Raw genomic sequence first — 25,852 nt, 5'->3', positions numbered from 1 at the left:
TTCTCAAGACCCACTTTCTCAAGAGCTACAATCAGGACATCCATTGATTCTCCAAAGATCATAGCATTGCCTGCAAAATACATGTAAAACACTACCCAACACCCAGTCCATGGAAGCACTGACCAGCGTAGGATTCAAAACACACCCCTGATGAACAAAATCATTTAATGGGAAGAAATATTGTGCCCCAACAGTACCTGTGAATAAGGCAGCTACTTATTGGGGATCCCCTAACTTTTCAGGATGACCAAGAAAGCAGTCCCATCAACAGCATCAAATGTTTCCCAAAAATCAACATAGGCTGCAAAGAAGTTCTGCCAGTCCTCAAAGCTTGGATGCAATTGATAGTTTACTTCTTGAGAGAAATGCCAGACTATTGCAGTCACTGAGCGGCAAGTAAAACTGTTTAAACCAATCCTTGCAAGCACCTTTCCAGGCACAGAGACAAGTGTAATCCCATTGTAGTTGCAGCCAGTGCAACAACTGCCAATCATACTTTTAACGAAAGAATAGGAAGTCATAATTATTTCAAATACTTTATTAATTTTTAATCCTTTAAACAAAGTACATAGCCACAAGATGTGATCTTTGTGTTGATACAAAGCATCATCATCAGCATAAAGGGAGATCCTAAACATTTCTGTTTGAAAATGTGTAACTAGATGGTATAATGGCCCAATCACAGCTGCAAAAACAATTTTTACTGTCATCCTAAAAACCTTCCAGATGGTCATATCAAGTAGCACTGTGGGCACTTTGCAGCTATTTACATCAACACCAATAAGGGAAAGTATTAGCACATAAAGCAGACTATTTGACTCTGTACAACACTTTCCTCTGCATGCGGTGTTGGAGCTCACCCCTCCTCAACATCAAGTGCAGGACTTTGTAGATGCCATGTTCTGGATACTTCTGCAAAAGATACAGAAGAAAGGGTGACATCAGTTACTCATTTGGAAAAAAGATAACAGTTTGGTCAACAAAATCTGAGCAGCATCACCATTTTGCACTTTTTTGGATAATTTTCCCAAGAAGCTCAACAGCTCCCAAAATCCGTCAGAGGTTTCTCATGAAATTCAGACTGCATGAATTTACTCGCCTCCCCACTTTTCTGAAGCTACCATTGTATTTACTTTGTGATTTCCTGAGACAAACCTGTTTGGTGAAGTCCTGAATGATGCTGTGCTCGGACACCTGTGAGCCAATAGCAAAACGTCTCTTCAACTGCTTCTCAATCCGAGATATCATTTCCTGGTCCTCCTGCGTTGTGAAGCCTTCCACCCCTGAAGATCAAATGTGGTTTGAGGAAAATCATAAACATGAAACTACAGTACTGTGTAGTTAGACGATAACATACAATACACAAACTACACTTGAAGTACGGTAATACCTCATCTGGTAAAACACTACCATGGGCAAGGTGTTTATGTGGTAATACTAAAAAAAAAAAAAAAAAAAAAAAAAAAAAAAAAAAATTTATCTACAGTGACTGTGGTACTGAATATCCATGGCCACAGACCTGAAAGACTGCCCGAGAGTGCAGCATCCAGAGTGGAAACCTGGAACAGCCTGAGCGCCTCGTCAACTTCCTCCTCTCCAGCAACTGCCTGCAGTTTCATCTTGGCCAGGGACTCTGCGATACGGATGACTGCCTCCAGCTGTCTGAAAAAACAAAAACGTGAAAGCAGCCCGATTACAGATGTAAAACAAACACTTCTTGTCCATGAGAATGTAAGCAATTTGGAAGTATTGTTTGTACCACCTATAACATAAAATTATGGGGTTAAAAATATCAAAAAATTATAAAGCCAATTTTAGTTCTATTTTTATTTCTACTACTTTTGGGAATTATATGGTGGCTGATTCTGTCATATTCTCCACTTCCTAATGCGCCACACATTTTCAATGGGTGACAGGTCTGGACTGCAGGCAGGCCAGTCTAGTACCTGCACTCTTTTACTACAAAGCCACGCTGTTGTAACACATGCAGAATGTGACTTGGCATTGTGTTGCTGAAATAAGCAGGGACGTCCCTGAAAAAGATGTGGCTTGGATGGCAGCATGTGTTGCTCCAAAACCTGGATGTACCTTTCAGCATTGATGGTGCCATCACAGATGTGTAAGTTGCCCAACCATGGGGACTAACACACCCCCATACCATCACAGATGCTGGCTTTTGAACTTTGCGCTGGTAACAATCTGGATGGTCTTTTTCCTCTTTTGTCTGGAGGACACAACATCCATGATTTGCAAAAACAATTTGAAATGTGGACTCAGACGACAGCACACTTTTCCTTTTAACTGCTGGACTATTTTTTCATGCAGTTGTTCACAAAGTGGTGATCCTGGCCCCATTTTGCTTGTGAACGGCTGAGCCTTTTGGGGATGCTCCTTTAATACCCAATCATGACACTCACAATTAGTGTCCTCAGTTCCCAAATGCTCATTGAGTGTTGTCAGAAGGAAAGGTAATGTAACACAGTGGTAAACATACCACTGTCCCAGCTTTTTTGAAATGTGTTGCAGGCATCCATTTCAAAATGAGCAAATATTTATTTATTTATTATTATCAGCGTGAACATTAATATATTGTCTTTGTGGTGTATTCAATTGAATATAGGTTGAAGAGGATTTTCAAATCATTGTATTCTGTTTTTATTTACATTTCACACAGTGTCCCAACTTCAGCGGAATTGGGGTTGTACAAATACTTTCGTTGTTTTTTTTTACCGTCTCTTTTCCACCATATTGGTATCTTTTCTTTATCTACTCTTTATATAATAATAAAAAAGATTAAAAATTAAAGTTGAATTTATGATTACAAGGTCATCGAACATTTCTGACATCTCAACTAACTAAACAGTATATCCTGTAAAGGCCCTAACGCCCATTAGTGTCGGTGCTTCTCTCCAGATACTGTAGCATGAAACAGATTAGAGTCCAGGACTCGCCTGCACAGGATGCCAGTCCAAAGCAGGTTACTCCCCCCACCGAGGCCTATACCCTTTTACAGCTGGATGGATGAACTGGATCCATGTACAGTGGATTAAGTGTCTTGCGCAAGGACATCAAGAGGTAGAATGAGCAGGATTTGAACCCAGGTCTACATATTGATAGACCAGTTCCTCATCCACTGAGAAACCTGCTCCACATAACTAAATAGGAGGTGATGCAAACTTTAAGTTAAAACAGCATCACATTTATATCTTATTTTTTATGCGTTTTGCAAACTAAAAGTGGCCTGTCATCATAATTTTCCCCATTTCTACTGTACCACAAAGGGCCATAAATTAATCTGGATAAATAGCCACAGACCAAAAACAAATACTGATGCTGTATCAATTACATATATGTGACTGAATTACAATTAAATGTATATTTTACAGAAAACATTACTCCAAAAGCAAATTTTAAAAATAAGAAAAACACTTCCATTTATTCTGCTTAACAGCAACTTATTATTTTGCGTACAGCTCACCAACTGCTGTAGGATGGCCAAAACAAAGTGCAGGCCAAACATGGCCTACGGGCCCCAAATTGAGCATCACTGCAACAGCTTTCAGCCACATATACCTTTTTGGAATCTTTGTGATCCCTTATATCTTACTGAAATGCTGTTTGGACCTGACGCACCCTAAACCCAACCTCGTCCACTGAGTAATCAGATTTAAGTGTATTAGTATCACAGTGTGACCCATCACTTAAATAAATTAAAATACCTGACGGTGATGGGGATGGTGGGTCTTTTGTCTGCCTCTCTTTCATGCTCTCTTGCTCCACTCCGCATCACCACATATCTGTTTTTCAGTTTCTCTGCAGCCGCGGCAGACAGTCGAGGGCCACATTTACTGCAAGGAAACAACACCAAACGTCAATGAGCACGGACTCATTTTGGTAGCTGACAGATATCGATGTGAGCAGACTCACGCTCTGGCATATGCGATGTATTTCTTGAAGGTAGCCAGTGGAATCTCGCCTTCAACACCCTCAGTCTGTGTCTGAGCGCTCAGGTGAACGTTCATCACGTGACGAGCCAGAGTCTTCAAAGATACAAACATTGACGGATACCCTGAATCAAAGTGTCCAGACTGCTAATCGGGATTAATAAACGCACAAAGCCCCGGGTGATCTCACCATGTCTCTTTGCTGGTCGTGTTGGTCTTTGATTATAAAGATTGTATCAAAACGGGACAAGATGGTTGGCATGAAGTCGATGTTGTCCTCGCCCTTTGTGTCGTCCCAGCGGCCAAACACAGAGTTAGCTGCAGCGAGCACGGAACAGCGAGAGTTCAAGGTGGTGGTGATACCAGCCTGGAGGACATGAGGAAAACCGTTTATATAAAGCCAGTCGTGCTCCTCAAAACAAAGAAGGATGGCGTTTGAGTACCTTGGCAATAGAGATGGTTTGTTGCTCCATGGCTTCATGAATGGCCACTCTGTCATCCTCCCTCATCTGGACCACAACAAGCAGATTTTAATCATCACACTTGGCGCAAATTAAAATTTATAACCAATAAATTACATGAGGCAGAACGGTGAATTAGTGGTTAGCACTGTTGCCTCACAGCAAGAAGGTCATGGGTTCAATTCCCGCCTGTGGCCTTTCTGTGTGGACTTTGCATGTTCTCCCCGTGTTTGCGTGGGTTTCCTCCGGGTGCTCCGGTTTCCTCCCACATCCAAAGACATGCGGGTTAGGTGGATTGGAATCTTTAAATTGTCCGTAGGTGTGTGAGTGGATGTGAATGTGTTTGTTTGTGGCCCTGTGACAGACACCCAGGACAGGACGCTCTATGACTGTTGGGATAGGCTCCAACCCCCAGCGACCCTTAATTGGACTAAGCGGTTGAAGATGAGTGAGTAAATTCAGTGTCTCTACCTTGTCAAACTCGTCAATGCACACGACGCCGCCATCAGCCAGCACCATGGCGCCTCCCTCCATGATGAAGCCGCGAGTGCTTGGATCCCTCAGCACAGACGCAGTCAGCCCCGCGGCACTGCTACCTTTACCGGATGTGTACACCTGAGCGCACAGTTACAAAATGAAACTCAGTCCGCATTCTACCCACAGGCAAACAACAAAATCTTAACCTGTGTTTTCAGTAATGCACAGCGAGGATAACTACCCCAATAGGTGAACACCTCTCCACAAACTTGAGCAGCTGGGACTTCGCTGTGCCGGGATCACCCAGCATCAGCAGGTTGATGTCGCCCCTACGGGTGAGACCATCAGGAAGCCTAAAGAGAGCACAAACAACAACAGATCATAAGATGTGATAACTGGCCATAGTACCAAAACTGAGACTAGGGGAGGCGATGGTCTAGTGGTTAAGCACTGTGCTTGAGACCAGAGGATCTTCGGTTCAAATCCCAGCCTGAATGCAAAATCACTGCCCTTGGGCAAGGTCCTTAATCCCCTAGATACTCCCAGTGCATAGTAAGTGCCTTGTATGGCAGTACCCTGACATCGGGGTGAATGTGAGGCATTATTGTAAAGCCACACCGCCCACCGCAAAGAACATACCCATTCACTTGCATTTAGCATCAGACATCATAAATTATTTTCTAGGACATCAGTCATGTGCTCATATAATGCAACTGAAGTTCATTCTAAATAAATTTCTGAATTAAAATTCTTGAATTAACCACTAAGCCACCGTGCCGCAGTGGATTAGTGGTTAGCACTAGTGCCTCACAGCAAGAAGGTCATGGGATCGCTTCCCACCCTTTGTGTGGCGTCTGCATGTTCTCCCCGTGTCTGCGTGGGTTTCCTCCAGGCATTCCGGTTTCCTCCCACAATCAAAAACATGTCTGACCAAGGCAGCATCTCAACATCTGGACTTAGTGGTTGGATTCTGACTAACTGTAACTAGGATGAGTTTAATACAGAGGACAAATTTCACTGCATGTATGTACAATGACAAAGGTTCTTTCTATTCCATATTCCCGAATAACTTATAACATCTGGATCCTGGACTCACAATATGTTCCAGATGGAATACAAAATAAAATCCCTCCTTTTCTAGGACATTATAAATCTGCTCACCAAATTACATTAACATCTTCTTCACAATGATTTAAGTTAAATGTTGCCCTGTGCCAAACATTTTTCTGCATCTCAGTTCCAGAATATCCATCCAAAATTGAATAATTTATTTCCAGAACATTACTGATCTGCTCATCAAATTTTACTGAAATACATTAATTATTTTTTGAGTTATCCTGCTCCTCCTTGGTGGAGGTGATGAGAAATATGACAAAATGTGTGATGCCTTCACACTTTTTGTCTCTATCAGGGAACCTCACCTCTTCCTGGAACCTCCAAACAGTAGACAGGTGATGGCCTTTTTCAGATCATCACTGCCGTAGATGGAGGGCGCCACTGAGCGTGCTAGAGAGTCATAGACGTTTGGCGAAGCAGCCAGGTTTCTCAGCTCCTCCTCTTCCTGCGGAGACACTGATCCAGTCGCACCACGACCTGAAAACAATAAACAAATAAATAAATACACTGGACTTGCTTATCCCACTTTTTTTTTATTAAGTTACACTCCAACAGCATGGACCACATCAACCAATCAGAGATCATCATCACCTGTTCCTTCTGTGTCCACCTGGATACCGACCACTCGGAGGTAGGCTGCACGGATGCCCACCCCAACGCCTTTCTCCTTGCCTTTGGCCTTAACAGCAGCCATCTTCTTGATGGAGTAGATACCCATAATGGTCACCCTGTTCCCGGGAACCACGCGGTCACACAGATACCTGAAGGAGGAGTTGAAAAAAATAACAGTTTGCATGAATAATCCCAAAGCAATCCTACAGGGGGCATTCACGTCACTGAAACTTAGCCAGTGTTCTGACACCAGCTGATGGGAAACTGGTCACCTGTCGCAGTAGAGCTGTAGGTGACGGGGTATCTCTCCATGAGGCACGGCGTCTGGAGACTCCTGCAGGCGGAGCGTCTGGAAATCAACGCAAACGCAGCGATCTGGGATGATGAAGTATGGATCGACTGGACACTTTACCCTGCCGGCATTATCGCTGGGGAAAGAAGTCATCTGTCAATGAATATCTCTAACCCAAACAGCACAGTATTTAGGTTATTATTACTATTTTTTTTTAAATAACTTTGCTGTCATACTCTGAGCTTTGATGTATTTATGGTCACACTCACGTGTTGCATTTGCGTGGCAGAGCGTAACCCTGCAGGCCGGGAGGCAGAGGGATGTTGCTGATGACGGCGCGGCAGCCTCGACATTGCAGACACACTTTTGTGGCCTTGGCTCTCACGGCTGTGGCTGAGATGATGATGCCGTGCACTTTCACCAGACGAGACACCTGCTCAGACTACACGCAAGGAAAGACATTAAAAATAAAGAAAGAAATATCAACAACAAGGAATACAAAGACATGTACAGGCGTGTTTTACCTTCAGGCTGCGAATGGAAGAATGATGAGCGTCGCTCTTCAGCGTGACCTGGATGTCCTGCACCATCTCCTCTCCCACAGGCCGAGGACGGGTCACCTCGTCAGCCACCTCCTTTGCCGCTTCTTCCAGCTGTCAATTACACGTCAATATAAGCAGGAAGGCAACTATTCTGTGCACCTGCATCAGTGTGTGCAGAGGCGTGACTCAGTGGAGTTTTAGCACACAACAAGTCAAGCACAAAAGAGTTTAGGTTGAAAAAGAGAGACCTGTTGATCAGTGCTTAATGTTAACACACTCACCAAAGGCAGGTTTTCAGTGGGCAGTTTGTAAAGACAGTCTGACAGATCCTCATCAAAGCTGGCCAGGTCCTCCATCTCCACCTCCACCCAGTACTTCCCAAGAGTGTAATGCCTCTTCAGCTCATCTCTGAGGGGTAAAGCACGGACTTTATACTCGCTTGGCTTTACGTGTAGACAACTTTATATAAAATGGCTACTTGCATGTTGGACAGGAAGCAACTAATGAATTTCAAGCTCAAAACTTTGGGTGTGTTTGGTTGAAGATGTGCATGAACCATGACTTGTGAGTGTCGTACTAATAGCAATTTGCAGAGCGTATACAGTACTGTATCAATGGCAATGGCCAACTTCACGTTCTTCTAGGGACCTCAGCCTTCACCTCTTCAGGGAGGTGACGGTCAAGTGGTGGGTGTGAGTGCAGAGGGGCTTCAGTTCAAATCCCTGTCAAACCATAAATCCACTAAGGCTGTGGCTATGGGTACGGAGCCGTATCTAAAGAGACCGTTCTAAAGATATGGAGGGTGTCTTACCAACCAATCAGAATGCGCAAATATGTCCGTACCCGTACCATATGCGGCTAAAGGTCCGGCAAGGCTTCAAAACACATCCGTACATTGTCCGTATCTTCAATGAACACCGTTCTAAAGATACGGAGGGTGTCTTACTGACCAATCAGGATGCGCAAATATGTCCTTACCATATGCAGCTAAAGGTCCAGCAAGGCTTCAAAACTCATCTGTACATTGTCCGTATCTTCAGTGAACACTGTTCTAAAGATATGGAGGGTGTCTTACTGACCAATCAGAATGCGCAAATATGTCTGTACCCATACCATATGCAGCTAAAGGTCCGGCAAGGCTTCAAAACTCATCCGTACATTGTCCGTATCTTCAGTGAACACCGTTCTAATGATACGGAGGGCGTCTTACAGACCAATCAGGATGCGCAACTATGTCCTTAAAATATGCAGCTAAAGGTCCAGCAAGGCTTCAAAACTCATCTGTACATTGTCCGTATATTCAGTGAACACCGTTCTAAAGATACGGAGGGTGTCTTACTGACCAATCAGGATGCGCAAATATGTCCTTACCATATGCAGCTAAAGGTCCGGCAAGGCTTCAAAACTCATCCGTAACATTGCCCGTATCTTCAGTGAACCTCGGTCCGTACCTTTAGCAGTCCCGCAGAAGATACAGATGTATGTACCCGTAGCCACTTCGATCCACTAAAGGCCCGTGGGCAAGGCTTTAATCCCCAAGTTAATTACTCTCTATGCCATGCATGACAGCATGCTGGCATCAAATTCAAATTCAGATGGAAAAGCACTATATAAATTAAGTCCATTTATTTTAAATGCAATCTTATAATCCTTTTAGGTTTTAGCCATAGCTAGAGTTATAATCTTTTAGCATTTAGATGCAACTAAGTTATGCACCCCTGGTTTTCAGCCTGGCAAACCCAAGGATGAATCCGCCCCTGGCAGTGGATCACAGTTATTTACTGTGAATTGTATTTTAACAGGGGTAAATAAACCAAACAGAGAGCAGAACGTTTATTAACATTTATTTTGAACCAATACTTTCCCCTTTCGACCCCAGCACTCCGTTTACGCCTGGAGGACATTACCGGTATTTATATGTGAAGCCGGTCCTGTCGGTTCCCACTCTGAACTGCCGGAGGAACTCACGAAACCGTTTCTTGATCTGGATCCGTTTCTGTCCACCTTCGTCGCCGCCGATTCCTTCTCCTCCTCCGAAGCTGTCACTGTAGTAAACGCCTGGATCGTCAAAACCGGACATCCTGGGCCAGAAGACTCAATACAGCGTCCCGACAACAGCTCCGAGAAAGAACTAGTAAATTATTTGTACTTATTTTAAAGCTAAAACACGCGGGACGTAAAAGACAAGTGTTCACAGGCGCTTTTTCGCGGGAAAAACTAAACTCCTTACAGTCTCTTTCCCGCGGGTAGCTTATCGAAACGCCCACTTCCTGCTTTTTCATAGGCTTAAAGTAAATTACGTCTTCGAAAGACGCTTCTACTGGGCACAATAGTATCGGGAAGGCGTGGCTTATAAGTAGCGACGGCGCGAAAAAGGTAACTAAACAGAAAGGACAGAGAAAGAAACACGCACGAGTCATTGAGATATCCCATAATCCCTTGCGCGCCAGAGAGTCGCTGCAGTCTAAATAGCGTGGAGAAACAACATTATACTACAAAATGTACATTTTTATGCCTTTCATCACATTAATAAGAGACTGTACACCTACACATTAGGAAAATGTATTTATTCAGCAAGCAAAAAGTGACTGAAAAAATGAAACTAATATTAACCACTCATAAGTCTTGAGTAACAGTTTGCAACAGAAGCGGTTTTAGAACTACAGATGAGGTCACAAGTTTTCATACAACTTGTCTGAAGTACTTCAGACTACTTAAGTTCCCCCTTTTCATCCATGAGCCCAAAACCAATTTTGACTTACTTGATAGCAGTTAGGTAGATAGTTCAGACTGTACCTTTTCAGAATCTTTTTGACTGGACAAATAATGTGGAATGCTTTTCAACCTCTGTGTAATCCTTCGTTGACCCCTGTCTGGCTATAGCTGCCTTCCTGGGGTGGCCATGGCACACTGAGGTTGGACTGTACTGTGTTGTTTAATTCTCCCAAGTAGTACTGAAAACCTGCTTGGCCCATGGACTATACCACACAGCCCATGTGATCAGACTTATCTCAATTAGTTTGATTCAATTAGAATGCCTACTTTATATCCATATAAAGATATTTAGAGTTGTTTGCTTTGTTGCTTGACAAGAGATAATACATACATGGCAGGGTCAATTCAAGCATGGCCACAGTTTCCCCTGCATGTGCAGGAATCACTGCACTGGAAAGTCACTTGTACACATTTGCAGTCTGCACATCTGCCCCTTCATGTACATTTAAACAGCTCCAGGCAGAATGCACTGGCTTCGGGCAAGGTTGACCAAATGGGTCTCCAGTGTTCTGGGCAAGTCCATTCCTACTCAGCAGGAGATAGCGACTCACAATATGGTGTGGTTGTACATCGGATCCCCAGTAGTGTCCACCTTGCAACACTGTGCTTGGGGTGGCCTTGGCGGGAAGAAAGGCTGACATCTGGCACCCTGTGTGCACGAATAGGAGCTTTCCGACTTCATTTATACAACTTCAAATCAAAGCTAATTTGTAAATTCATGTTACGGGTATTAAAAAACAATGTTATTGATGTGTAAAATTTATATGGAGGCATCCAACATCCTGGTTGCTAAGGAAAAAGTTGCCTAGCAATTGGCTCCACCTCTGAGATGATTTTAAATTATATGGTGAATGTCTGGGCCAAATTTCACTCTTTTATCCTCATTCTTGCACCCATCATTATTATGGTCTGAAATGTAAGAAGACACTATGGCTCTTTGGGTAACTCCTTAAATACAGCCAAAATGTTGCCCAATTAGCATCTAATTCTGACCATTAGTCATTCAGAAGCTTTTATAGAGGTAATTCCATCAGTTTGTTGAATGGTAAATGGACTGCATTTATATTGCGCTTTTCCATCTGCATCAGACGCTCAAAGCGCTTTACAATTATGCCTCACATTCACCCCGATGTTAGGGTGCTGCCATACATGGCGCTCACTACACACCGGGAGCAATAAGGGATTAAGGACCTTGCCCAAGTGCCCTTAGTGATTTTCCAGTCAGGCCCAACACCTTAACCACTAGACCATCACCTCCCCTTGTTGAATCTATTGAAATCTTCTATACGGTATAAAGAGGCAATCAATTTGGTGTTTGAAAACTGTGGACCACCTGAAAACTTGATAAAGTGAATAAAACCTTGTAAGTTTTATCATGGAATTATTGTTTTGACAATAAATGTATATAGAAATAAACTAGCCATTCCAACTGCCTTAACACGCAGCATGTGATAAAATGGAGTATTGCGCAGTTAAAAAATGAGTTGTAAAAGTTTTTATGTATGTAAATTTGCAACCAGCCCTATACTTAGTGATTCATTCTGACTGGCAAATCCTGGTCTCTGCTCTTCTGTCGTACTTAAGAAATGACTCCGTGCTTTTTTCCTGTCTGGATGAACGCTTCAACACAATGGTCGATGTCTTCCTCTGTGTGTGCTGCTGAAATCTGAACACGGATTCTTGCTTTGCCCTTTGGTACAACTGGGTAGGAGAATCCAATCACATAGACTCCTGAGGAGGAAAGTTGTATGCATTAATAATAATAATAATAATAATAAAAACCTGGGTCATTTGTATTGAATCTTCCAAGTCAAAGCATATATACATGAATAATGTACTTGAGACTTTGTAAAAATGTAATTTACTCTCATACCACGGCATGCAAACATTTGGGACTCACCTCCTAAAAACGGAGACTAGTGAGGGAAGTCACCAAGACACCATAACAAGTGTGATGGATTTACTGGCTTCTGCAGCTGTGACTGGAGAGACTGTGCATAGTTCACCTTCTGTCTGCTGCATCAGCAGTTACACGGTTTCATGGTTGAGTGTCAGAAGGAAGTTGTTACAACAAAGCAGAAAAATCCTAGGTGCAAAGCTGTCATGGCAAGCTATGAATTCACACATCTTTCTTTTCAGGAAGTCCTTCTCTGACCCCCTCTGATATGGAGCCGCATAAGTGGTCATGGAATAGACTAAAGTTGTACTATACAACTTGGGACTGTTCAGCTTGGGACTCCAACGAGGGTGGTCGCATCTCCTCCACTCTCCCTTATCTCTGGTCTCTACTTTAACCTTCAAGTCTCTACTTCACCAGACTGTGAATTCCTCAAATTATATTGGATACTGGATCTATTGGACTACTATTGGATTAACCATGGAATTGATCAGCTGGTCTCTGAATGCTATTGACACCATTTTTTCTACAAGAAGGTCAGCACCAGGGGATCCTACCTGCCCAGATGGAAAGCATCCTGCGGGCTATGTTCTTGACGCCTGGAGTTCCTGGCGTGTGGCATGCTTGGCACCTTTCTCCATTGAGGATGTTGAGGATTTATTCATTTTTGGTCTTATGGTAGCAGGGCTGGTACTTTTTGGCTTATGTGCTGCCCTGATCTACCGGACAATTGGCAAGACGGCGGCATCAAGAACCACGATCCCCTCGCTTGTCCATCATGATTAACGAGGTTGGCAAGGCAGTGCATTCTCAGACAGCAATGACTCTTGAACTCAGACGCAAATTGGATGACATCTTGGAGCAGATGCGTGCCTTGCAGTTGAAGTTGAAGATTTCAGAGGTTGGTGAATATTCTTAATTCATAATTGGGAATATTCTTAATTCATAATTGGGATTTGGTTGTTCAAGTGGACCTGTTAAAAGTGTTTTTCACTGCTCAAACCACAACACTACAGGCTTATCAAGGCTGAAGGACAAATTGCCCGACTGTTTTCCCTCCAGAGGAATTTCTTCATTTGGCCTGGGGATCATTTGGCTGTTTCTTATCTCAACTCACAAAGACAATAAACTGCTTTTCACAGGACTGAAGCATGCTCCATTCCCACCCCCTCATCACACCCCCTCATCTCAGGGTTGCTGCGTGGCCTTCACCCACTTGCCTCAATTCGGATAACGGACTTCTTCGAACTTAGTGCACATAAACAATATCAAATGTGTATGTACTGTCTTTAATTCTGATGTGTTCCATTATTACGGTAAACAAGTAATAATTGTGGACTAATTGCTGTCTGAGGTAACTGGAGTGTAAACATAATTTCTTCGAACTTAGTGCACATAAACAATATCAAATGTGTATGTACTGTCTTTAATTCTGATGTGTGCCATTATTACGGTAAACAAGTAATAATTGTGGACTAATTGCTGTCTGAGGTAACTGGAGTGTAAACATAATTTCTCCACTGTGAGATCAATAAAGTATATCTCATACCAAGTCTCTCCAATCACAGTCGCAGAGTCATGGGTGTCTTTGTGGCTTCCCTCACGAGTCACCTTCTTAAATGGTCCCTCAGAGTCATGGGTGTCTTCGTGGCTTCACTCACGAGTCACCTTCTTAGATGGTCCCTCAGTTTTAACTGCTTACTCCAGAAAGATTTACCATACAGTACCACACTGTTTGCATCTCTTAACCACCGATGTAAATTAATTAACTCAATGACATAATGTGTGACTTGGAAATATTCATGTATCCATCCTCTGAAAAAAGAAAAGCCTAGTTGTAAAAGTGACTATACTTATGCAAGATTTTGGGTTTGATATTTTTTATTTGTTCTATATCATATTCTGGAGATTTTTATTTTCTGAGAATTGAAACAGCATCATTTAAAAAAGTTACTGTTTGTTTATTTGTTCAATTTTGTCATTAAAAAGATTTTTGAATGTGTAAAACTCAAAGGGTTTCCACACATTTACACTGAAAAACATTTGCATGTCATTTTATTGGTTGGTAAGGTTAGACCTTACTTGTGTGAAGCACCTTGAGGCAGCTTTGTTGTGATATGGTGCTATATAAATGAAATAAAATGAAATGAAATTGAATTTTATATTACTTTAAAGAGAATGTGGTCTTATCCAATTTGAATTACTGCGCTTTAAAACAAACTGATAAAAAAAGTTGATCCCTCAACTTGATTAAAATATGAATCACCCTCAGAGCAAAAAATGACATTAATAGTTATTATTTCAAGTATAATATAGTAGCTATACAAACGTAAGGGCAGGACAAGGCAAATGCATATTTCAAAAATTCCATATTTCAAAACACAAGTGTGCAGAGTTGTGAGTCAGGTTTCCACATCTCACCGAGCTTCAGCATGTCATCGGCCATCACCGAGGCCAGCCGTGCATCTCCGAGCATCACAGGACAGATGGGGTGAGTCGAGCCTGTGATGGTGAAACCAGCTTCTGTCATCCTGTTCCTGAACCTGAACACATGTGGAGGAACAGCTGTAAAGGACATCTGCATTTTTGAAACAATCCTTCAAATGGTGATACAAGCATCAAATTCTGCACAAATACAGGTGGAGCAAAATTAATGGAGCAACTTTAACTTTTGACCCCTGTACAAACTGAAATTGACCTTTGTCACCATTCTTGCTGTTTTTACCCCATTAACTCCAGAACATTCATTTGTAGATAGTCCAAACTATACCTTTTTGGAATCTCTATGATCAGACAAATAATGTGGTGTAGTTTTCAATATGATTGGATTATTTTCAATTTTTGACCCCTGTGTAATTCCTCAATTGACCTCTACCTGGCTGCCTATTGAAAATTCAAGTGGCCAGTGGGTTTTTTCAAAAGAGTAATGTCTAAGGAGTATTTGTGACAAATTTGGTGTTTGCTTCACCATTTGAACGATTGCTTCAGTTATCTGCTGCACTAACACAGAAAGGCCACAGATGGGAATCGATTCCATGACCTTCTTGCTGTGAGGCAACAGTGCTAACCACTAAGCCACCGTGCTGTCAAATATAAAAGAAAGCTTCAACTGAGTTATTATTATGGTTTAGGAGTTGTTAAAAAAAAGATTAATGGCCATATTGGCAACATTTTCTACTAATTTACATTTTAGTTTAACACCCCGCGTCCTTTTTTTAGCGTTGAGACTGGTCTACTGGACTACTTAAATTTTGTTTCCACTAAATATTAGATATTAACCACAACAGAAAATCAGTTATGATGTTACACACCAAAAAAAAAAAACCCCCAAAAAAAAAAAAACAACAAAAGTTTAAAAAGTGAGTAAGTAAATCAATAAGTAAAAAGAAAAAAAGATCAAACACAACCTTTTGAAATCCAAGACGTCAATCATAATTAAGAAAATTTTTTTAATATTTATGACTGATTCACTATTAGTGATAAAGAGCAGAGATAAAGACTGAAAGGTTTTTACAGTTTCCTGTTGCATTCTGTCGTGAAACAGCGCAAAGAGGAGACTAGTGAGGGAAGCCACCAAGAGACGAACAAAAACTCTGAAGGAGTTATTGGCTTCTTCAGATGTGAGTGAGGAAACCGGCAGTAGTTCGTTTGTTAGCTGCACCTCTAGTCGCAGCTTCATGGTGGAGTGGCAAAAGCATTGCCATACAATACAACAGATCAAATCTAGGCTTAAGCCTTTAATTCATTCACAGTTGACATGGGTGTCTTGTAGGCTTCTCTCACTATTCTCTACATTGCAGGATTGCTCATTTTTTCAGAACTGCCTACTCCAGACAGATGTTTGTATTTGTTAATGAGCGATGTAAATGAAGCCCAAGAGATATTCAGTGAGTTGGAAATGTTCATGTATCCATCACCTGACTTATCCAAACAATTCTGGCTGTAAAACTGGTGATTGGTGTGAACAATAATCTTCAGCTTTAGTTTGTGTAATTCCTGAATGGTTAGTGTAAAATTTTTGTGAAAACATTTGAATTAAAGCCACAAGTCTGCACTACTTGCACATTATGACAGTTTCATTTCAGCTCTGCTGTGCTGGTTTATAGAAGCAAAATGACAAAAATGGTGCCATTGTTCAAATACCTTTGGACCTGACTGTACATCCTGATTTACTCAGCAGCTACAGTACATCACACATCTTTAAAAATAAAAGTAATCACCTTTGGCTGCTCCCTTGTTTGCACTCTGGGTTGCCACAGCAAATCAGAGGGGGATCTGCATGTTGATTTAGCACATTTTACGTCGAAAGCCCTTACTGACGCAACTCCACATTACATGGAGAAATGCGGCAGGGTGGGGTTTGAACTGGGAACCTTCCACACTGAAACCAAGTGCACGGACCACTTCACACATTTAGAGAAAAAACAAACAAACAAACAAACAAAAAAAAAAAAACCAGAGCAATAACACTCAAATATCAACTGCAGAGGGAAAACTGCTCCTGGAGAGAAGATACTGCAGATGACCATGCAAACTCACTTCATTGTTTTGGCCGCCATGCTCTGTGCAATCTGATTGGAGGCCAGCAGCAGCTCCACGGCCTTTGTGGCACAGCCGACCACGGGGGGAGGAAGCGAGTTAGAGAACAAGTACGGTCGTGAACGCTGCCTCAGCAGGTCAATGAGAGGTTTTGGGCCAACTGTGTAACCACCTGATTGGGGGGTGGAGGTACAAAGGGAGTTGGATAACCATTGTAACAGTTGGTGCAGAAATGAGTTTATTTATTCATAAACAGAGGCTGGGTAGGATTACTTTGAAAGAATACATGTGGATTACATGTATGTATGTTCATACATTTGGATTACTTGTAATCTGATTACATTTCAAAGTAATCCTACCCAACCTTGTTCGTAAATTACAAGATGCCAACAGAGCTGAGATAATTTGTTACATTTCAGTAAGCATGGAAATAATCTACATGCACAATACTAAACCTTCATGTGTTGAGGTCAGATGGAGGGAAACCTACCAGCTGCTCCTCCCAGTGCTTTTCCTAGGGTGGAGTTTATAATGTGAACTCTGTCCATCACTCCCAGGAGCTCATCTGTCCCTCTGCAAATCACACAAACGAACACCTTTAGTCCACATCTAAGGATAAAAGAAGCTTTTCAAAAGTCTGCAGGATTTGAAATCTTCTGACTAAAAAGCACAAATGCTACATCTAGGATAACATGAATCCCCACTACCTACTTTTACCATAACTTATTTTTTATCTCAAGCCAAGCAAATTCTGTTCCGGCCAAATAGGGCTGCAACTGAGGATTATGTTCAGTTTTGCACAGTCTGACTATTTTCTTGATTAATCAATTCATTGTTTGGTCCATAAAATGCCAGAAAATTGTAAAAGATGTTGAGCAGTGCTTTCAAAGCCAGAGATTAAGTCCACAAATGTCTTGTTTTGTTGACAATAGAAAGACATTCAGTTTATTGTGTGAGAGGGTAAGTAGGTCCCTTCAGCTGCTCCCTTGTTTGCACTTGTGGTCGCCACAGCAAATCCAAGGTGGATCTGCATGTTGAATTGGCACAGGTTTGACGCCGGATGCCCTTCCTGACGCAACTCCACATTACATGGAAAAATATGGCAGGGGTGGGATTTGAACCCGGAGCCTTCTGAACTGAAACCAAGCGCTTTAACCATTGGCCACCACCCCATTGTCTGAAAGGGTAAAGAAACTAGTATCTAAACCACAAAATACTCACATTTAAGAAGATTAAATCAGAGAATTTGAATTCTTCTGCCCAAAAAGCAAAAAACAAACAAAAAAAATTTAATTATGAAAATAGATGCCAATCAATTTAGTTATTGATTAATTCCTAATTAATTGTTGCTCTACTAGGAAAATTAGCAAGTGGCTAGCATAACACATTAGGGTATGTACTAAATAAAAAGAATTTGATTAAAATGTAAAAAAAATTGAAAGGACACGTCAATACAGGTGTACAGCATGATACAAAGATAATATTTTATCACACTAAGATTGAATTCTACATCACTGCAGAAGAACGGGGTCACTGCAGCGCAACACAAAACTATTCTATTTATCAAAAACAATATTCTCTTTTTGGGCAGAGTCTCCTTGAAAATAATGTGCCCACTGACCATTTGATGATTGTAATGTCACAAAGTTGTCTTCAGAAAAACAAAGATGTCAGGCTGAACACTTGAGAGCTGATTAGTTTGGCCTCCCAAATATTAGCAATATTAGCTGGACTTAATACAGAAACACTAAAACTATATTTTAAAAAGAAAGATGGGCAAGAAATGCATCACTTGTCATTTCTTTGGCATTTCTGGCTAAACGGTCCTCCATCTCACCTGCCTCGGGGCCCCAGGAAGCCCGTGGCATGGCATTCATCTATAAACACCAGGGCTCCGTACCGCTCAGCAAGGTCACAGATTCTAGGTAAAGGAGCCACGTCTCCATCCATGGAGAAAACTCCATCTGTGACAATCAGACGCATACGGGAAGACTGAGGAGGTAAAACAAAAACAACAACAAAAGGGTCAGTCCTCACGCTTTTCTTACTCATGAAAAGAAAACTGCTGTGAGATAGCAAAATTTGTAACATTCAAAGTCTTAATGGTGTCGGGGCAACTTGTCCATAAGGGCGACAGTGCGATGCACCACCAGAGAAGAAAGGGGAAGAGAGAAGAGAGGAAAAGAAGGGAGGTAATAGGATAGGCCGGTTTGCACACTTTGTCCTGCCACTGAATATCATTGTCCAGTCAGTGTCAAATTGTAATCTGTGAAGTACCACCCATTTGAACATTGTCTTGACTGCACTCAAAGGTATAGTGGCTTAGTGGTTAGCGCTGATGCCTCACAGCAAGAAGGTCGTGGGATCACTTCCCACCCTTTCTGTGTGGAGTTTGCATGTTCTGTTTGTGTCTACGTGGGTTTCCTCCGGGTGCTCCAGATCCTCCCACAATCAAAAACAAAAAACATGCTTATTTAGGGTCTGCTCCTTTCTCCGCCCTTGACCAAGGCAGCATCTCTACATCTGGAGTTGGTCCCCGAACTCCGAACTGTGGCTGCCCACCACTCTTAGTGGATGGATTGTGTCCAACTGTAATTTGGATGGGTTAAATGCACAGGATAAATTTAACACTTTTTTCTATTTGGATTTTATGTTTCTGTGTGAATTTGGGTTCATTGTGTTAATGCAGTATGTCAGAATGAAAGAGAAACTGTTAAAGTCACACAGGTGAGTTTGTGCTGAAAAAAATGACACCAAAGAAGGCAAAGAAATTTTTTTTTAAGGTAAAATCAAAAATAGTCAAAAACGGCCAATTATACCCTGGACCTCAGAGGACTAAGCTTTTGGCTGGCAAGTTGTAACACAGCCAATTAATTTTTGTCACAGATCAAGGGGGAGTTAAACCTCTTACCCCCGCAAGATCCACCAGTGAGCTGTCTTACCTGGGACTCTTGAAGCTTATTCTCGAGATCACTGAGGTCCAAGTGTTTATAGCGTAGTCTCTTTGCATGACACAGACGGATCCCATCAATGATGGAGGCATGGTTCAGCTCATCAGACAGGACTGCATCATCGGGACCCAACAGAACCTGGTAGAAGAACTTTACAGTTTACTCACAACAAAAGAGGAACTCTCTCTGTGTTTGTGCAAGTACATACAGTCACTGTGAAATTAGTGTTGTGTAAAGCATGACACACCTCAAACAGTCCAGCATTTGCATCAAAACAACTGGCATAGAGGATACAGTCCTCCCTCTCGTGAAACTCTGCAATCTTCTTCTCCAGGTTTTTGTGCAGATCCTATAAATCCAATGTTGTAAAGAGTAGATAAACAAACGTGTCACCACGTTGATGGAGTTCCTTTCAGATTACCCTACCTGTGTGCCACAGATGAACCTCACAGAACTAAGGCCAGCACCATGTGTTCTAAGAGCGTCTAACCCTGCCTGGACCACATCGGGATGACTGGACAGTCCGAGGTAGTTGTTGGCACAGAAATTCAAAATGCCTGAGAAGACAGATGGAGAGTTGAAGGTACTTTTGAAAGAGAATGAAAGAGGACACACCTCTAACCCCAAGGCTGAATTTGCATGGAATTTATAACACTAACTATGTTTTCTGAAAGCTATATATCTCTTGAGGTCATTTTAACATGATAGCAATCAATAACTTATAGATTCTTGATTTTACAACCTTTTAGAGCTCCTATTGACCAAAATTTCAAATTTCCTAAAAATCTCTTTTCGCATGTAAATGCCTACGATATCAAATACATGTAGTGCAAAATTATTATTTTTTATTACCCTAGTATCAGAGAGTCATATCTGTATAGGTATACAACCTTTGTTTTTAAGATTTAAGCCATTAAAAGAATTTTCTTTGGCACCACTATAATTTTATTTCTGAGCCTTTAAATGGGGGATTCATAATACGACATTGCCAATATGATCAAAACTCACATTATCTGGGGGAAAAGTTGCCCTGAAAGGAAGAAAATTCAAAAGAACAGATGGTAGCGACCCATACAGTCTATGATAGCAAGGTCATAGCTAATGTGGGGGCTTCCCTTGACTAGAGTGCCTTAATTGAGAGTGATGACATGACGAGTCAGAGAAAAATGGTCACGTGACTCACAGTGCCATCTTGAGTTCAAAATAGCATTCGCTGTTAGTCTGTCTGCATGGAAATCCAGCCATTTTATTTATTTATTCGCTGAAAATGATTGGTTGTTGTGCGTTTGGACGTACAAATAGACACAAGGGCTTCAAGCTGTACAGATTCCCTTCAGAACTGAACAGAAGAAAAATTTGAGAAAATAAAGTCAGCTGTGTGGGATGGAAGCTGACTTCATCATCAAAGCTTCGCGAGGTAGCTAAATTTATTGTTCAGTCCCATGTACAGTAAACTCATCTACACCGTCATCGTATAAACCAGATATTCACAGTCACTGGACAAAAAAAGTCCCAACGTTTTTGTATTGTTTTCCATGTAATAAACACCATATATAACGGATTTTTCGCTCACAACGGATAAAATGTCTGTCCGATCACAATGTATTTCCATTAAATTCCCCAGCATGTGGGACCAGAGTCATTTCTGTGATTAAAAGCCTGACCGTTTATTTTGCTTAGACTCTGAGGTGCCTGACGTGCACCTGTTAAATCAGACACGGCAAAAAGGCTGTGTTTGACACTTTTCTGCTTTCACTACTTCGTTTGCCATCATATTTTAATAGTTTTTGCAATGCGCACGCTGATAACAAATGGATCAGAAAAGTCTGCCCATTTACAACACAAAGTCTGAAAAAGATGAAATGATACAGTTTACCTTTGAATTGGAGGTGATGATTGTAGAAAGAAAGGCTTGTTGAGGGTCAGATTAGTCCAGAATAAAGCATAATCCAGAGATGGAGAACTTTAAAACTGGCATGCACGTCATTGCATGACATGGAGTTACAGAGCTACAGAAGCATAAAGCAGGCTTTAAATTAATTAAATAAATCATCATAAATTGTAAATATGATAGCTTAACTATTTTTATAATTATTTTGATGGTACCGGTACCTGAATATGTTGTTGTAAGTGGTTAAATAATTTTTAAAAATGTTTGAAAACATAAACAGTTAATTCAGTAGTTCAGCACAGTTCAATTAAGGCAGTCTACCCTTGACTTGCATGAGGGATACTGGGAAGCACACGGCAACAGCCAATCCCAGCAGAGAAGCACGGTGATGTTAGCTGGCTGCGTGTCCAAACTAAACAAACCAAGATGGCAGAAAAGGCTCAGAAATGTCTTATTCTTCTGTAAATCTAATATGTTTCTCATATATTTTGTAGCATAAGGGAGAAATAAACACTTTTAAGTCTGAAAACGCTGCTTTTGAAACCAGAGAACACCTCTGAAGTGATTAGACACCCTACGACATGTTAGCGTGCACGGCCACAAAAATTGTGCTCCGTCACGTTCATGTTCTGTTCGATTTTAAGATTTTGATGTTAAAAACGGTGTTCAGATGAAGACAGTCAATACATGTTTCTTGTGTGGTTTGTCACATTTAATAATAATAAAAAAAACAGGTGAGTTTCTGTGTAATTGCAGATCAGATCCACACTGTGTTGCCATCTAAACATAAAAAACACTTCACCTCTTTTCTCTCTCTCATACACTCACAGTTTGGTGACAAGTTGAAGTGGGGACAGCCGCCCACATTCATGGACAAATAGTCTCAGAACCTGTGGGAACTGATTACAAATCCGAGGGAACAGTTCAGAAATCCGTGGCCTCAGATTTCTAACGTGGGTTCAGATCGTGTTTGGTTTGTTACACAGGGCCGTATATAGGAATGTGAAAGGTGGGGTTCAAATCCTTGAGTTGGGGGTCCAGTGGGCCACAGGGCCCCCGGTGGGGTTGAGGAGCAACGTCCTCGTGGGGGGCTCAGGGGGGCAAAGCCCCCCAAAGCAGAAGCTTTTTGAGGATTTCGAGAGGTAAAAAGCTACATAAATTTAATTTGAAACCCAAAATGTATCATTTTAGGAAATACATTTTTATATACAAATAGTCCTTGCTTGGGATTGGATCAGTTGCCATAAGAACCACCCAGGAAGAACCAAGATAACATTAATGCAAACTTTATACCTGCCTGTCGGTTGTGAATGACGCAACCGACAGGCGTGAAAAAACTCACACATACGCATGAAGGTTCAAGCTTGGCTGATGCAAGCGCACATGATTGAAATCCATATAGTTTTTGCAAAAAATAAAAAGGTCGGATAGTTTTCTAACAGACCTCGTATTTAGCGGTATTAATATTCGCGTTTACATTATGAATATGTACGTATATGTACGTTATGTATTAAAATAGCGGTATTTAATTTGGCGGCCTTGTTTAACTTTAAATTCGCATAATAAATCCCACGTGAATATTTGCACCTTTACAATATTTGCAACAGGAAGGAGAAGCTCCCTTTATTTCTCAGCTTATACATACAAACATGTTTTTACAAACCAGACAAGTGTAATTGTGTGTCTACATGGGTATTTACGAGCCTACTAATCTGTTTGATATCAGACAAGAATAGGGACCAGGGAGCAAAAATTCTCAACCCTCATGGGAAAAGTTTATCTAGCAGTTTCCCCTTTCATCACTTAAGGGATTACTCTGGCAGAGGAAATTGAAACTTGAGGGTGTGTGATAACAACTGTGTAACAGTTAGTGCTTGTTGCTTCTTATAAATGAAAAGTAAATACATAACGCTGATATCCAGATGAGAAAAAAAATCAGCAGAAAAAAATCTGCAGAATTCTCGGGGGAGGGGGTTCGGTTGAACCCCCTGAACCCCCTCTATATACGGGCATGTACAACTGTAGTTCTCAATTTCGCCACCAGGGCGTTGTTTTGCAAAATAACCACTTAGTTCTTTACATAATGAAAACATAAAGAAACTTGTGACAGTCAAGATACTTTTGTCGAACAAGACATGAACACATTTGTTCCCTCAAGCAACGTCGCTCGAGGTGCGTTCACGGACTCATTGTTTCCTCGGAATATTATGTTTCCTACTTTGGACTCACTGCCACTGCTGCCGTCCACGTTGATGTGTGGACCCTGTTGGGACGTGATGATTCTCTCTGCTTTCCACGTCCCCGCAGCTCGGATCGAGTCGAGTTCATTCTCCAGCAACGCTCTGGCTTCAGTCACAGCGGCATAACTCCGACTAACGGCCGAGGCTGAGGGCCGCAAGAGCCCCACAACCGGATTAAGCAAACTGCGAGCAGCTTTTCCGATTCGGACAGACATGACAGTAAAACTACAAGACTGTCAAAGAACGTTCCGCTGAAAGTTGACGTTACGGACGTACATGAACACAGGGGAGCTGACCAATCAGATTCTAACACACTGAACCGTGGCTTGTTTTGTCCAATCATATTTGAGAAAATATTTGCTTTTTTCCCCACATTCTATGCACTTTGTTCTTAACGAATCAATCAGTCAGTGTAAATTTTTTGCACCTCTGTTTGATAAGCAAAATGTAATAACTATATTGTAAACTTTAATAACTATCCAAAGACATTGTCCAGCTGGTCTTCCTTGTAAAATAGACCTGGTTCAATAAAGTTTAAACTAAATTTCAAAATTAAATATTTATGTAATAATATTTTTTTCTAAAATATTTTAGAACAGTTCTAAGAAAAAAAGCCAGGCTTCGAAGAAAAAAAATAAAAACCATTCACGTTGTTTAAATGACCAAAATTGTTTCAGCTTTTGGAAGTATACTGTTTCTGTAAACTTTAAAACAAATCTGAAATACTGAAAAAAAAAAAACCTTAAAAATCTAATATAAAAGCTGATCGTGCGTGTGTGTGTTCGCTATGCACAGCCACAGTTATGAAGCAACCGACACCAAACCGGAGCACCCCAGGGCAGGGTGCTGGCCCCTCTTCTCTTCACCCTATATGTCTTTGACTTTTGCTACAACTCTGAGCTCTGTCACATCCAGAAGTTTGCAGACGACACAGCCATTGTTGGATGCATCAGGGATGACACACAGGAGGAGTAGTGAAGGACTTTGCTGCCTGGTGCCACACAAACCATTTACAGCTCAACACCTCAAAGACAAAGGAGCTGGTCATTGACTTTGGGAAGTCAAGACCAAGTCCGTGACCAGTTCTGATTGAGGGAGCTGAGGTGGAGGCTGTGGATTCCTACAAATACCTCGGGCTGTGGCTGGACAGCAAACTGGACTGGACAACCCAGGCTATACTTTGTGAGGAGGTTGCGGTCATTTAACATCTGCAAGAAACTCCTGTGGATGTTCTATCAGTCCGTAGTAGCCAGCGTCCTCTTTTACACCATGGTGTAGCACATCCAAGAAGGACAAACTGATCAGGCAGGTGGGCTCCATGGTTGGCATGAAGCAGCACTCTCTGGTGACGGTGACAGAAAAGAGAACATGGGACAAACTGCTGGACATTATGGACAATGCCAGTCACCCTCTGCACACTGTCATCAGCAAACAGAGGAGCCTCTTCAGCCACAAACTGCACCTTCCCAAGTGTAGGACCAACAGACTGTACAATTCCTCACTCAGGGGGAGGAGGAGTAACAGAAAGACAGAGGACAGGAATAAGAGGAACAGTAGTAGCCAGTAAACCAGTAATGATAGTATGTTTGGTATTTATATTTGCGAACAGTTTTTCATTTTTACTTTCACTTTTGATGCTCTGTGTGCTTCTTACCCTGTCTGCTGCTATACAATGCTGCTGGAACCTCAATTTTTCTGAGGGAGTCTTCCCAAGGGATCAAAAAAGTTCGATGTAATCTAATTTAAACTTGCTATAGTGACTGGAGCACCAAGTGGGAGGTCACTACGATCCTCAGGTTGAAAGCGTACATGTGTGAACACGGTTATATATTAGATCATGACCTGCTTACTGGAGCCCTTATTTTCACAGTTCATGTGGTACTCAGGTCAGGTAGCAAGCATCACAGTTTACTACGTAGGTGTGTACATAACTAATTTCTGGAAAATAAACAGATCCATGTCAGTATGACTTCCTGTTTTATGAACATTTCTGTTTTTAATAAAATAGAAATTAACATGTAAATTGCAGGCAGGCTGTTGTACTGTCTGGAAAAAAAAAAAAAAATTGTACCTATGAACAACTCAATTATCAGTGGAACATTGTGTGTGGTGCTT

The 25,852-nt window shown here is 41.6% G+C and overlaps 2 protein-coding genes across 2 annotated transcripts; both read right to left on the bottom strand.

The window, feature by feature from the left end:
- Nucleotides 1-523: 523 nt before the first annotated feature.
- mcm5 (minichromosome maintenance complex component 5) lies at nt 524-9,674 on the bottom strand. The gene is made up of 16 exons (XM_034191143.1): nt 9,352-9,674; nt 7,726-7,852; nt 7,427-7,555; nt 7,172-7,344; nt 6,883-7,038; nt 6,590-6,759; nt 6,304-6,475; nt 5,124-5,235; nt 4,877-5,020; nt 4,388-4,453; nt 4,135-4,311; nt 3,928-4,040; nt 3,720-3,848; nt 1,520-1,662; nt 1,156-1,283; nt 524-912 (listed from the first exon to the last, which is right to left on the bottom strand). Exons 1-16 carry the CDS (start codon nt 9,522-9,524, stop codon nt 811-813), a joined length of 2,214 nt encoding a protein of 737 aa, XP_034047034.1. The 5' UTR covers nt 9,525-9,674; the 3' UTR covers nt 524-810.
- Nucleotides 9,675-9,994: 320 nt separating this feature from the next.
- On the bottom strand, nt 9,995-23,992 carry gcat (glycine C-acetyltransferase). The gene is made up of 9 exons (XM_034190898.1): nt 23,727-23,992; nt 20,033-20,163; nt 19,854-19,955; nt 19,598-19,744; nt 18,493-18,647; nt 17,146-17,228; nt 16,656-16,827; nt 14,538-14,659; nt 9,995-11,950 (listed from the first exon to the last, which is right to left on the bottom strand). The coding sequence occupies exons 1-9, from the start codon at nt 23,950-23,952 to the stop codon at nt 11,799-11,801; spliced, it is 1,290 nt and encodes a 429-aa protein (XP_034046789.1). The 5' UTR covers nt 23,953-23,992; the 3' UTR covers nt 9,995-11,798.
- Between the last annotated feature and the right edge of the window lie 1,860 nt (nt 23,993-25,852).

Source organism: Thalassophryne amazonica, chromosome 16, assembly GCF_902500255.1.
Source record: "Thalassophryne amazonica chromosome 16, fThaAma1.1, whole genome shotgun sequence".
NCBI classification, from domain to species: domain Eukaryota; kingdom Metazoa; phylum Chordata; class Actinopteri; order Batrachoidiformes; family Batrachoididae; genus Thalassophryne; species Thalassophryne amazonica.
Note: the sequence above shows the minus strand (reverse complement) of the source record. Positions and strands in the feature narration are given on the sequence as shown.

Excerpts from the sequence above, each read along its gene's own strand:
- mcm5 (XM_034191143.1), bottom strand. The coding sequence starts at position 9,524 with ATGTCCGGTTTTGACGATCCAGGCGTTTACTACAGTGACAGCTTCGGA. Across the intron at positions 7,853-9,351 it reads GGCTTCACATATAAATACCG|AGATGAGCTGAAGAGGCATT; the intron begins GTAATGTCCTCC and ends TTTACCCCTCAG. Across the intron at positions 1,663-3,719 it reads ACCATCCCCATCACCGTCAG|ACAGCTGGAGGCAGTCATCC; the intron begins GTATTTTAATTT and ends TTGTTTTTTCAG.
- gcat (XM_034190898.1), bottom strand. The coding sequence starts at position 23,952 with ATGTCTGTCCGAATCGGAAAAGCTGCTCGCAGTTTGCTTAATCCGGTT. Across the intron at positions 17,229-18,492 it reads TTCCTGGGGCCCCGAGGCAG|AGGGACAGATGAGCTCCTGG; the intron begins GTGAGATGGAGG and ends TGTGATTTGCAG. Across the intron at positions 11,951-14,537 it reads CGATGACATGCTGAAGCTCG|GAGTCTATGTGATTGGATTC; the intron begins GTGAGATGTGGA and ends TTTCCTCCTCAG.